This window comes from Alternaria rosae, assembly GCF_020736505.1.
Source record: "Alternaria rosae strain MPI-PUGE-AT-0040 chromosome Unknown BKA58scaffold_5, whole genome shotgun sequence".
Classification (NCBI taxonomy): domain Eukaryota; kingdom Fungi; phylum Ascomycota; class Dothideomycetes; order Pleosporales; family Pleosporaceae; genus Alternaria; species Alternaria rosae.
In genome coordinates this window covers 852,400-864,982 of record NW_025763574.1, presented here as the reverse complement: position 1 = coordinate 864,982, position 12,583 = coordinate 852,400, and the positions used below count along the sequence as shown (strand labels likewise).

General features: G+C 50.4%; 3 protein-coding genes across 3 annotated transcripts; 1 reads left to right on the top strand and 2 right to left on the bottom strand.

Moving 5' to 3' along the window:
• Window positions 1-6,388: 6,388 nt before the first annotated feature.
• Window positions 6,389-9,288, bottom strand: BKA58DRAFT_411416 (E1-E2 ATPase-domain-containing protein; the record flags this gene model as incomplete). The annotated part of the gene is made up of 2 exons (XM_046172290.1): window positions 6,389-9,166; window positions 9,280-9,288. 2 exons carry the CDS (start codon window positions 9,286-9,288, stop codon window positions 6,389-6,391), a joined length of 2,787 nt encoding a protein of 928 aa, XP_046025078.1.
• BKA58DRAFT_173107 (uncharacterized protein) lies at window positions 9,241-9,838 on the bottom strand. The gene has a single exon (XM_046165228.1). It carries the CDS (start codon window positions 9,742-9,744, stop codon window positions 9,355-9,357), a length of 390 nt encoding a protein of 129 aa, XP_046025077.1. The 5' UTR covers window positions 9,745-9,838; the 3' UTR covers window positions 9,241-9,354.
• Window positions 9,839-10,206: 368 nt separating this feature from the next.
• Window positions 10,207-11,888, top strand: BKA58DRAFT_469274 (uncharacterized protein). The gene is made up of 2 exons (XM_046175142.1): window positions 10,207-10,833; window positions 10,925-11,888. The coding sequence occupies exons 1-2, from the start codon at window positions 10,553-10,555 to the stop codon at window positions 11,868-11,870; spliced, it is 1,227 nt and encodes a 408-aa protein (XP_046025076.1). The 5' UTR covers window positions 10,207-10,552; the 3' UTR covers window positions 11,871-11,888.
• Window positions 11,889-12,583: the final 695 nt, after the last annotated feature.

The window sequence follows — 12,583 nt, the reverse complement described above, 5'->3', positions numbered from 1 at the left end:
CCCGGACGCCGAAGAAGTTGGGTATCAGGCGATACACCAACAACCGTACTTCGAGGACCCAGGAACAGAGGTTCTCAACCTCGAAAGACCCGAAGAAAGGGACACCAGAGAACACCGAGGATTGTGCTGGTACGACTGCAAAGTAGAGTGCGAGTTCCACCAAAAGGATAAAGAGGATTGCAGAAAGGACCAGGAAAGGTGCTGTCACCTAAACCTGTGGGCAGACGAGTGTCTAGCGGACAACTGCCACCTCCATGAGCCTGAGAAAATAGGAATCCATGAGAGACTCCTATGGCCACAGTGCAAGAACGGATGTTCCTTCCACCGCGACCAACTCGAGAAAGCACGACAAGTGGACGACTACTACCATGTCACCCTGTCATCAAACATCTGCGAAGTAACAGACTGCCCCATCCACGAAGCCAAGAAGGCGGAGCCAAGGAAGAAAATCACCAAGGAAAAGATACCTCATCAGAACCTTCATTGGAGCTTTTGTTACGACGACAGATGCACAATCCATTACAGTTCCAAAACCGACACAGGCTACTTTCCCAGGAAAAGGAAAGGTAAGCAGGCAAAAAACTAGGATGCCGCCAGAAACAGGGTCACACTGGCGAGGGCATACCTAAAACGACCCTTAGGAAAGTACAGGATACCGATGGTCAAGCAAGGCAGTTGCTCACAACCGTATCTGTACAAGGTCAGAACATCCAGGCGCTCGTAGACAGCGGGGCCGCACGGACATTAATCTCCCCACGAGTGGTTGAGAAATACGAAATACCATATCGAATCAAGAGTAAACCGATTCCGATAATACTAGCCGACGAAAAACCCATGGAATATGGAAGCGGCATGATACGAATGGAAACCGAGTCCACCAAGCTACGGATAGCGGGCATAGAATGCCAAATGGACATCGATATCATGGATCTAGGAGGACTAGATATGTTGATAGGTTATGACTGGCTGGACGCCCATAACCCCGCCATCGACTGGCGAATGAGGACGATACTCAAAAGAGAACCTGTGCACAAGGTTGCAGGAGTACGCCACGAGACACGCCCGACGAATCAGAGCTCACCCCAGGACGGGAGATTCGGCAGCATCTCACCGCATAAGATCGCGAGAATCTATGCGAAGGACCCTCAGAAAATAGGAGTCATTTGGATAAGGAAAGTCGCGACCACGAAGGAAGGACCCTTACCACTAGAAATACCACGAGAGTATCAAACCGACGAGTTCAAGGAACTCTTCGAGGAAAACGAGGCTACAGATCTAGCAGACCATCAGGAGTGGGATCACGAGATCATCCTAGATGAAGGAGCTAAGCTAAGCCCAGGACCAATGTACCCAATAGCGCCCGAGCACGATGCTGAGCTAAGGGACTACATCCAGAAGAATCTGAAGAAGGGATTCATCCGACCGGGATCAGGCCCGATGGCCTCACCCATCTTGTTCGTAAAGAAGCCTAACGGAAAGTGGCGACTATGTGTCGACTTCCGAAGGTTGAACAGCGTCACGAGGAAGAACCGATATCCCTTACCACTCATTACAGAGCTCATGGATCGACTCCAAGGAGCTAAGTGGTTTACGAAATTCGACGTTCGGGAAGGATTTTACCGAATCAGGATTAAAGAAGGTCACGAATGGATGACAGCGTTCAAAACGAAATACGGACTGTTCGAGTATACGGTTATGCCGTTCGGTTTGACGAACGCGCCGGCAACCTTTCAATCAGTCATCAACAACGCTCTCCACGAGTACCTTGGGATCTTTGTCACAGCGTACCTGGACGATGTACTAGTGTACTCCAGCGGATCGCTCGAAGAACATGTGGAACATGTCAAGAAAGTGCTCAGGAAGCTCAAGGAATACAAGCTGTACCTGCAGCCAGGAAAGTGCGAATTCCACGTCAAAGAGACGGAATTCCTAGGCTTCATTATATCTACAGAGGGAGTTAAGATGAACCCAAAGAAAATCGCGGCTGTACAGGAGTGGCCACAACCCAAAACAGTCAAAGATGTGCAATCCTTTCTAGGATTTGCCAATTACTACCGGAAGTTCATCAAGGATTACTCGAAGATCACAGCACCCCTCTCAGAGATCACGAAGAAAGAAATAGGGTTCAAATGGAACGAGGAACATCAAGAGGCTTTTGTTCGAATCAAACAGATCTTCCTCGAAGCACCCGTACTAGAAATGTACGACCCCAGACGGGAAACGCGAGTCGAGACCGACGCGTCAGATTATGCACTCGGTGCTATATTATCACAGCAGTGCCCAGACAAGAAATGGAGACCAGTGTTCTACCATTCAAGGAAGTTCTCCGGAGCAGAACTTAACTACGACGTTCACGATAAGGAACTACTCGGGATAGTAGCTGCCTTTGAACAATGGGAAGTCTATTTGCTGGGACTACCACATACGATCGAGGTTTTTACCGATCACCAGAACTTGGCAAGCTTCATGACAACCAAGAAACTCAACCGACGACAAGTCCGATATGCTGAGATGTTAGCTCAGTTTGACTTTAAGATAACGCATCGAGCCGGAACGCTTAACGGAGCAGCAGACGCTCTAAGCAGGAGGTCTGACCTACGAGAAGAAAGTCATGAAGAACCACACGACGCCATGTTCAAGAAGATGCCCGATGGCACACTACGATACAACCAGCCGGAACTAGCTAAGGTAGCTAAGGTGGCCGAGCAGGTGGAAACACTACAGCAGCAATGGCAGAGGAAAGCGTTGCACTGGCAACTAGAACCAAGGCCAATCCCACGGGAGATACAAGAAGATGAGTTGGAGCTCAGAGCGATGACCCAAGTCGGGAAAACGTACGTGGCTCCACCCATACGGGAAGAACTCATCAGAGAACTGCATGAGTCCAAGGAATACGGACACGCATCGCTGGAAGAAATGGCTAGGCGACTATCAAGGGTGTTTGCGATACCACGCTTGCGAGCGAAGGTGCAGGATGTCCTAGGCAACTGTTTGGCTTGTCATCAGAACAAGCCCAAGAGACATAAGCCCTACGGCCTGTTACAACCCTTACAGCCACCAACCAAGCCATGGAGCAGCGTAACGATGGACTTCATAGTGAAGCTCCCGAAATCGTTAGAACCAGGATCAGGACGACTTTGTGATACAATCCTAGTAATCGTGTGTCGATTAACTAAGGGAGCAAAGTTCGTACCAACAGAAGAAACCATCACGGCGGAAGACTGCGCGTATGAAGTCTCCAAAGCATTGATATCAGAGCATGGTATACCAGAAGAATTCATAACGGACAGAGATAAGCTGTTCACGTCTAAATATTGGACAACATTCCTGGCCAAACTGGGTGTAAAGAAGAAGCTATCGACTAGCTTCCACCCTGAAACGGACGGCCAGACGGAACGAACGAACCAGACACTGGAACAGTATCTAAGGATGTACGCCAACAAGCTGCAAGACAACTGGGTTGAACTCTTGCCGACAGCACAATTGGCCTACAACAGCACAAGATCGGCGACCACGAAGTACTCGCCGCACTACGCAAACTATGGATATGAGCCGACTGCTCATCGAGACCCAAAGGATGTAGAAAGCATCGCAGTAGGCGCAGATGATAAAGCCCGCCTCATGCGAGAATTACACGAGGAATTGAGCAAGAACATCGCCCACAGGAACCTCACAACAGCCAAAGCGGCTAATAAGCAAAGGATTGAGGGACCAACCTTTAAGAAGGGGGATAAAGTTTTCCTGTCACGACAGAACCTGAAAACTAAGCGACCAAGCAAGAAACTGGATAACCTCCGAGTAGGACCATTCGAAATCCTAGAGGAAATAGGCACAGTAAATTACAAACTCCAACTGCCACCAGGCATGCACATCCACCCTGTCTTTCACAAGAAACTCCTGGAACCAGCACCTCCAGATGCCGAGCTAGCAACGGATATAGAGCTCGAAGACGACGAGTACGAGGTCGAAGAAATTAGGGACCTGCGGAAAATCGGTCGTCAGTGGAAATACTTGGTCAAGTGGCAAGGATGGCCAGAGGGTCAGAACACTTGGGAACCAAAGGAAAGCTTGACGAACTGCAAGTCACTGGTACTTGAGTACCACCGGAAACACCCAGAGAAGCAAGGACCGGGTCCTCGAGGGAAAGGAAGTAATCAAAAGAAGGGTCGAAAGAAGCGTCAGCCTGTAACCAGCCCAAGTCAGTCGACGGTCCGGGTAGCGATGGTTCGGTTGTCGGAAAGTCCGTACCAGGGGCAGAGTTCCCCTCGGCTTGCTCTTTCGCACGGTCTTGAAGGCTCAGGATCGCGTGATCTCGATCAGCGTACGAACGCTCCAAGGCCTCAGTTTCCGCGACTTCTAGACGAAGCCGCGCGACCTCGGCCTCTGCACGGAGAAGCGCTAAACGCTTCTCACGCTTCTCAGCTTCAACCTTTTCCCACTCTTCCTCGGTTACAAACAAACTGCACTCAGCTTTCACGGAAATACAACCCGCACACTGCCCAGACGCAGTGTCCACGAAGCAACGAAGGTTCTTCTCCTCACAGCGCTTACAACGAAACGTCATTTCGTTCCCTTGCTGCCGGACGCGATCAGCCCGGGCCTGACGCTGTTGAGTCGAGTTTTGCGAACGGACACGGCGAGTCGGGGGTTGAACCTTGGGCATAGTTAGGGACGCTGGAGGCAGGAAGAGGCGGCTACAATGGCCCGGGGCGCGCAGACCTTATATGCAGCCCACGCCTCAACGATCGGCACGGCAAAATAATAATCCAGGGTATCGGGACGATACGCCTAAGAGGGGGGATAATGTTACAGGTAACACAAAGGATTCTCTCCTTGACATGGGGTGAAGGGGTTGAAGGCCAACCACGACCAAGTCAGAACGCAACGATGATCGCGGGGCTCGGGGTCACGTGATCAGGATTGGCATCCCGCCAAGACCAGGCCTCCGGGAGGCCAGTGGGGCTAGGGAAGCCACGGTCCTCCCAAACCTCCCTCTAGGATGGGAGGCCAGGGAGGACAGGACCTAAGGCAATGGGTATAAGAATGTGTTGGATTTCATTATTACACTCATTGTGGTCAACTCAAATAGTTCATCTCTTACACAGATTGTTAACTAGTTATTCTATCGTTTATAGAATTGGATTGTCTTTACCTGCAGTTATTCCACGATAACTCTTTTCCACAGAATCGCCAGACAAACCTCACGGACTACCGCTTTAGTCTACCTCGCCTTAGTACGGACCGAGCCTAGAGAAGTATAGCCTAACCCCGTGTAACAGCGCTCTAGGACACCTAAAAACTAGCTTATGTTAACGAATACACCTAGCAATAAAACGCAATTAGCCTCTAATACAGCTATTGTGCAACTTTGAGACATAGTGCAACGCAGAACGATAGCTAATGCGAAAGCTTCTATCCTGTAGAGATAGACTGTCGCGCTGCTCTACAGCTCCGCAGACCCGCCGTAGATCTCTTATCTAACTTACTACCCTCTCGTTCTTCTTAAGCACACCGCAACTAATACATGTACGCATAATACATAATACTAAGATCTAAGTGTAGGCCTTAGCACGTAGAGTGTGTGTTACTAGAAGAACGCTGTCGTTACACGCATACTTAAAGAGGGAAAGAGTCTGCGCACCTTAGAGATACAGCTGTCGTACGGTTATATAGTAAATAGCTTCTTGCATAAGCACTGCAATCGTTAGGGCTGTAGAAAGGTGCTTTAGTCTAATCTTTAAGGTTAACAAGTTTAGATCGTTGACGCTTATGAGCGCTTAGTAAGGGTAGAGCAGTAATCTAATACTCGCTATGCTTCGTAAGGTACTACGCTATCTAAGGCTGCATGCCGTCCTATCATCCCTTCACAGTGCCATCCAGTGCCGACGTTTATAGCAAAGAGTGTAGTCAGAGCGGGTTGACCACTCTCCCGCTAATAGTGGCGAGTCACCTAGATTATAGCTCTGTCTTCTAGTTAGAACGTTTATGAAATTCCCCGAGGTACAGTTAAAGAATTTCACAACTACTACAAAGAATCGCACAATATGTACATGTTTCACGTTAGATTCTTTCACGAACAAAAGAGTTGTCTCTTACGTGATCTAGGGAAGAGTGCTCTTCGTCACCCTCAACAATCTTCTCAACTACGATATCTTTCAAGGCTAATATGCGTGCCCTCGAGCATGATTATCTCATTGTATATGTACTTACAGCATGGAACTAGAGAAAGTACAGGGGATACAAAGAGAAACGGTAGAAGAATGGGAACTGAATAAGGATTTGAGCACCGACCTCTCTGTAACAGCGGTATAATGCAGCAGTTTAAGGTTGGCAATAATTGCATGTTAGCTTCTCCCCTCCCGGAACGCCAACTTACTCATCTCTTACTCTAAATCTTAGCCCACCTCAGTAGTATACCTGCCGCAACAACCGGCAAGACACTAACCAACTCACCTAGCCCTGCAAACTCTGGTGGAATACGCGCATGCACAAACGCGCCGGCAGCGAGTAGGATAGCAAACACGTTGTACACAAAGCTCCAACCAAAGTTGAAAGCGATCCGGTGAATCGATTTCCGACTAACGGTGATGGCGATGAGAATGCCGGACAAGCTTGGACGCATGAGGACTACATCTGCGGCAGATTGGGCAACGTCGGTGCCTTCGTTCATGTGCACGCCGATGGTGGCCTGCGCAAGAGCAATAGCGTCATTAGTCCCATCGCCGCAGAACATAACGACGGGCTCATTAGCTTTCTTTCCCGAACTGCGGGGGTCAGAGGTAGCGAGGAGGTTCTTGATATAAGTTTGCTTGTCTGCCGGAGCACAGCGAGATCGAATGTTGGAATCAGGGATATTGAGTTGAGATGCGACCGCTCGAACGGCACCGTCATCGTCACCAGAGAGGACGTGAACAGAGATGCCGTTTTGCTGCAGCTTGGTGATGGTAGAAAGAGTGTCCTCTCGTAGAGAATCCTCAAGGCCAAACACGGCAGCAAGGGAACCGTCCACTGTGAAGCAAAAGGCTGTATAGCCCTGGGAAAGAACAGACTGAACAAGAGGGTCGTTCGAGAGGTTGAGCCATCTGGAATTACCTGCACAGAGAGTGCGACCTGCGAAAGTGCCCTCAACACCTCTGCCAACTACACTCTTAGGGTCGGACACTGTGGTGGCTATGACACCATCCATTTTAAGGTGAGTTGCCACGGCAATGGACACCGGATGCTTACTGCCTCCAATAAGGCCCAAGAGCAGAGCCTTCGTGTTGGGAGAAGCGCTGGGGTACTCCTCTCGAGCGATGGTGAGCTTGCCTTGAGTCAAAGTCCCAGTCTTGTCAAAAACAACATGGGTAGTCTTGTATGCGACCTCGATGGCATCGGCAGATTTAAAGATAACGCCTCTCTCTGCGGCGACTCCGGTTGCGACGACAATTACCATTGGGACAGCAAGACCAATGGCGCAGGGGCAAGACACAATCAGTACGGTAATGGCATATGTAATAGCCTGAATGGTGGCCTCGGATCCAGACTTGCTCTGAACGGCGATGCCAATAGCAACCCAGATACAGAGGACAACGATGGTGATAGAGATGACCACAGGTACAAAGTAAGTTGCTACCCGGTCGGCAATCTCCTGAAATTTAGGCTTGGACAACTTTGCTTCGTCTACCATTCCAGCAATCGTACTAATGGTATTGTCACCAGGAATCCGGGTGAGTCGAACAGTTAGAACGCCAGATCCATTAATCGATCCTGCAATGACGGGAGAGCCCTCAAACTTCTCAATAGGCCGGGATTCACCAGTGAGCATGGATTCATCGATCTCGGACGACCCTGAAATGACGGTTCCATCAGTTGGTATTTTCGAATCAGGAGAAACTCGGAAGACATCGCCATACTGGAGCAGCCTCGCGTCAATCTCCTTTTCCACACCCTGGTCCACAATGGTAGCCGTCGAGCTCTGCAGCGAGCGGATCGAGATTGATTCAATAGCTTTCTGGCGTGCTAATCCAGCAACATACCGGCCGACCATGATGAGGGTGACGAGCAACGTGCTGGTTTCAAAAAACTCGCCGGTTGACAGTGGTTTGTGAGCAACAAGATAGCCGAATGCCACGATGGAGAATATGTAGGCCGCGCTCGTGCTCAAAACTATAAGTAAATCCATCTCGATTACTCTCGAAAAAACCAAGGCCTTGAGGGCTTTTGGGTAGAAAGGCCCGGCAACCACAAATTGGATGATGGTGGCAAAAGCAAGAGATATGGAGCCAAACGTGATCTCTTTCCTTTTTTTATCCGGAAGTGGAGCCCATGAAAGAACCAACACGGGGATAGTCAGCACAATGGACAAAAGAGTCATATAGCCGACATGTCGAACATGTCTTGCGCCAGCCTCTAGGGTTGGATCAGCGCGGGGAGGAGCGAGCGACATAGGTGCAGGCCAGCCGTGTTCAACAAGATCTCGCGCACCCACAATCTTTGCGTCGAAGTCGACCCGGATAGTCTTTTGGTCCACCATCTTCACTTCGGTAACGCCATCTGGCCAGTCGCTCTTGACAGCATCGGTTGGATCGCCGTGGCAAATAAGATCGAGGCTGGAGCCTTGATTCGTGATGCGCTCGCACTTGAACTCGGTCGTCCTCTCAAGGTGTTTCATGACCTCAACGGCAGAGGTAGTGCCGACATCGAGGTCAAATTCCGCTCGCGAAAGAATCAGGCTAGTCTTTAGTTTCGTGATTGCGGGAAGTGTTGCTAGTGTGCGGGATAATTTGGTTTCGCACCCGGTGCAAGTCATGCCCGAAATGCTGAGGATCACATGCTCTTTCCCGGAAAGGCCCATCTCAAGATTGACAGCACGCGCCGCGTCGACTTCAATTCCCCTTGTCTTCTGCGTTACTCCCTTCTTCTGACTGCAGCAGGCGCAGGCGCATACTGTGGAAGGCACTTTGTCATCGCAACAGGCGTCGGTGCATGATGAGGCAGGGTTTTCTTCCGAAATTTTCTCATCGCAACAAGTATCGGCGCAGGGAGCACCCTTGGCAGTCGAAGGTCCTTCGCTAGAGCCGGGCCGCGGCTTTGCGGTAGCTTCCCATGCGCTTGTCTTAGGTGTACAGCAAGGGTTGGCAGACATGCGAGAGCTTACGGAAGCACGAGGGCTGGACGGGGTCCTCTTTAAGGAGGATCGCCGTGGCGGCACACAGCAGGACTCCTGGCCTAGAGCGAGCAGCGCAGAGCAAATGCAGCCTATCGCTTCCAGTGTGAACTGATATTTATCCCAGGCACTACGGACATGTTGTCCACACGGCGTTCTGCTATTTCCACGGGTGCAATCTGAGGGTGCATCGCCTATCTTGTCATCTACAGTATGCAGGGGTTAGTGGCGGATTGCGGAGGACGAGGCGATGGAGACTCACTCTCAGTAGCACACTCGCGGAGAGCAAGTCGGTCGATGCAGGAGGAGTCACAGCATGGGGACAGTTTCCCTTCGCAGCAGCTGGGGCGCTTCAGGTCGTAGGCTTCGACGTCGACAGACTTGGAAGAGTAACAGCCGTTCTTTTTTGGGGTGCACTTGGCTGAGCTATCATGGCAGTCGTTCGCCATGTCATTCGGCTGGGACTGGGAGGATGTGTCTTGGCCACAAGGAACAGCAGAGTCGCCTATATCGATGTTGGGTAGAGCCGGGTTTGGTGTGCGCACGACGGCAGGAAGGGCTTTGGGCGGCGCGCAACATGTAGAGTCGCAGGCCATGGTCCGTGAAGAGGAAGCACAAAACGAAATGCTTGATGCAGTTGGTGTAGGGTACAACGAGCAGATAGCGAAGATGCAGGAAAAAGTCGGGGGAGTGAGCTGGAACGAGGGCTGTGTCCATTTTTAAGTTGGGGCAAGCAGAAGATCCGTGCACTGTCTGCGCAGCCAATAGTGAGATCGGTCGTCGTGGCTTCGAGCGTGAAAAGACTTGGCAGTGACATATCGATTTCGTGCACATATCAAGCATGCCAAAACAAATTTCTCGGAAGTTTTTGGTAGTAAATCGCTGGTTCATAGTGCGAAGACTTTAAAGGCATCCTTTTCTGTTCGAAGAATTCGTGATAATCTCACGTTGCAACTTGCCGTTATGTAAAAACAGCAATGCCGGCGCAGGCGCATTGTAGTAAATGAGATTCCACATTGTAGTGGCGCAGCAATTCGTGCTACTGTAGGGGATCCACTTTTGCGAAGAGCCGATCCGCAGCAAGGTTGGAAGTTAGCCTGGGCTGATTTCTCATCTCTTGCGATCAAGGCTAATGCTTCGCCTCCCGATGCGCCCACATCCTGTAGGCTGATCAGTCGCTCATCTCATAGCTATCTGCCTCTCAATTGATTGCGTCTAATGAGCTGCACCAGCGTTAATCCTTTGATGCTACAGAGGGAATCTTATCCCATGTTAGCAATCTTCTCATTAAACACCCTCGCAGCCTTGTTGCAGATTCAACATACAGCGTTCCTTCTCGGCTTTGAGTCTATTTTGACAATATTTACCGATTCGAATTCTTTCCACTTTTGATCCTCCGGCAATATGCATTGGCTCCAGCCAGAGGGTGATGGTAGAATCACTTTGAACGCACTACGACTCGGTGTCATCGGTTTCGTAGCCATTTTAGGAGAAGGCTCAGTGCTCGCCAACGCGCAGGTGTTGACTCTGACGACATGGATATTTCTCCCGTGTTTGTTTCCAGCGCCGCACGCTTTCATGAGACCGGCCAGACCCACATTGCTTGCGCCTGTTCCTGGATTCGTTACTGGCATCTTCTCAGGTAATCACAGAAATAATGTCAATTATATCGGAAATATTGTCTGGTACGTCAAGTTGCTATAGTTCCGTCGAGCTTGATGCGAGACGCTTCCCTAGGTTTATTATCACATGACATACGTACTAATAACTCGCTAGTGATGCAAACGACCTACTTCCGCACTCCGTCCGCGCTGTCGAGATCAAGCGCACCAGCAATCAACCCATCAGATTAAAGACCTTGGCTCCACTATCTATCGTCCTTTTCCTCGGTTCCAGTTTGTCAATCCTTCTCCTTGGGCTATCGATATGGCGTGAAGACGGCATGTCAATCTTAGCCACGATTTTCCTCTCGTGCCTCTCGTCTCTCATAGGGCTCGCCAACAAATGGACGCTACGACTTCCCAAGCGCATGATCAAGCAAGGAGAAATTCCTCGTGGAGACGTTGTGGTTCGGTACCCCAAAGGTAGTTTCCTCATAGTCCGCTGCGACGAAATCGTTGCTCGGGAGTTGTACTTCGCGCCCGAAACGATCGAGTACCTCGTGCAACACGACGCTGCGTACCGCATCCTCTCCCTAGTCGGCACAATGCTGCTAATGAGCGGTGTAATCGCCCTCGCAAATGCACAAATCGAATTGCAAATTGCCTGGGCAGGCTCATATATGCTTATCGGCTCCAGCTACTGGATCCTTGCTGCGCTGCCTGGGAAAGTGCACTGGGACACATCCTGCTACACTGTATCTAGTGAGTGTCTCTCTGACTCGAACATGACGAAGAAAGGATATCCGAGTGAGAACAGTACATTCACACAAGCGCTCTGGAAGGCGATTGTGGTCATCAAGAATACAGATTGGGTAGGGAGAAGCGACGCTTGTCCGGATACGCCTGCGTGGAGTGACTGGTTGAGCGCGGCGAGGGCGTGTAGTAAGGACGCTAGGGAGGCGGAGGAAAAAGTCAAGGGTGTAAAGACGTGGGCGGTGCCAGCTTGGAATGCTCAAAGTTATCTGGCGGAGGTCCTGGATAAGCAAGCGAAGATGGATGTGAAGAATATGGGGGAAGGAGAAGACGAGGTCGATGATAGGACGGCATGCAGCCTTAGATAGCGTAGTACCTTACGAAGCATAGCTACCGTCGGATCTCTGCTCTACCCTCACCAGCGCTTACAAGCATTAACATCCAGACTCCTCGTCACCCTTAAATATCAAACCAAAGCACCTTACCACGCCTCTAATAATTGCAGTGCTTATGCAACGAGCCTTTCGTTGTATAACTGTGCGATGGCTGTATTCCTAAGATATGCAAACTCTTCTACCTTTGTACCTGCTTGCAACGACGACGTTCTCCTAGTAACACTTACCCCACTTGCCGAAGCCTAGACTTAGATCTTGGCATTCTATATTATGCGTATGTGTATCGGTTGCGATGTACTCAAGAAGGACGAGGGCGTAATAGGTCGGACGAGAGATTAACGGCGGGTCTGCGGAGCTAGAGGGTGGCGCGACGGTTTGTCTCTATAACATGCAAGCTTTCGTATTAGCTATAAACGTGCATTACACTGCATCTGAAGTTGCACGATAGCTGTATCGGAAGATGATTGCGGTTTCGATGCTGGGTGTGTTTGTTGACACGAGCTAAACGCCGGGGGCCTTTAATCCTAGCTCTGCTCCTATTCCGAGCCGGTTTTCGGGTGTCCTAGAGCGCTTGGCAAAAGCGCCGTACAGCCACACAGCCACACAGCTAGAGATCTAGTGTCAGCAGCGATTGACTACAGCTAAGCTGCTTTAAGCTAGGTGTGCGGGTCCTTGTCTAGCACTTC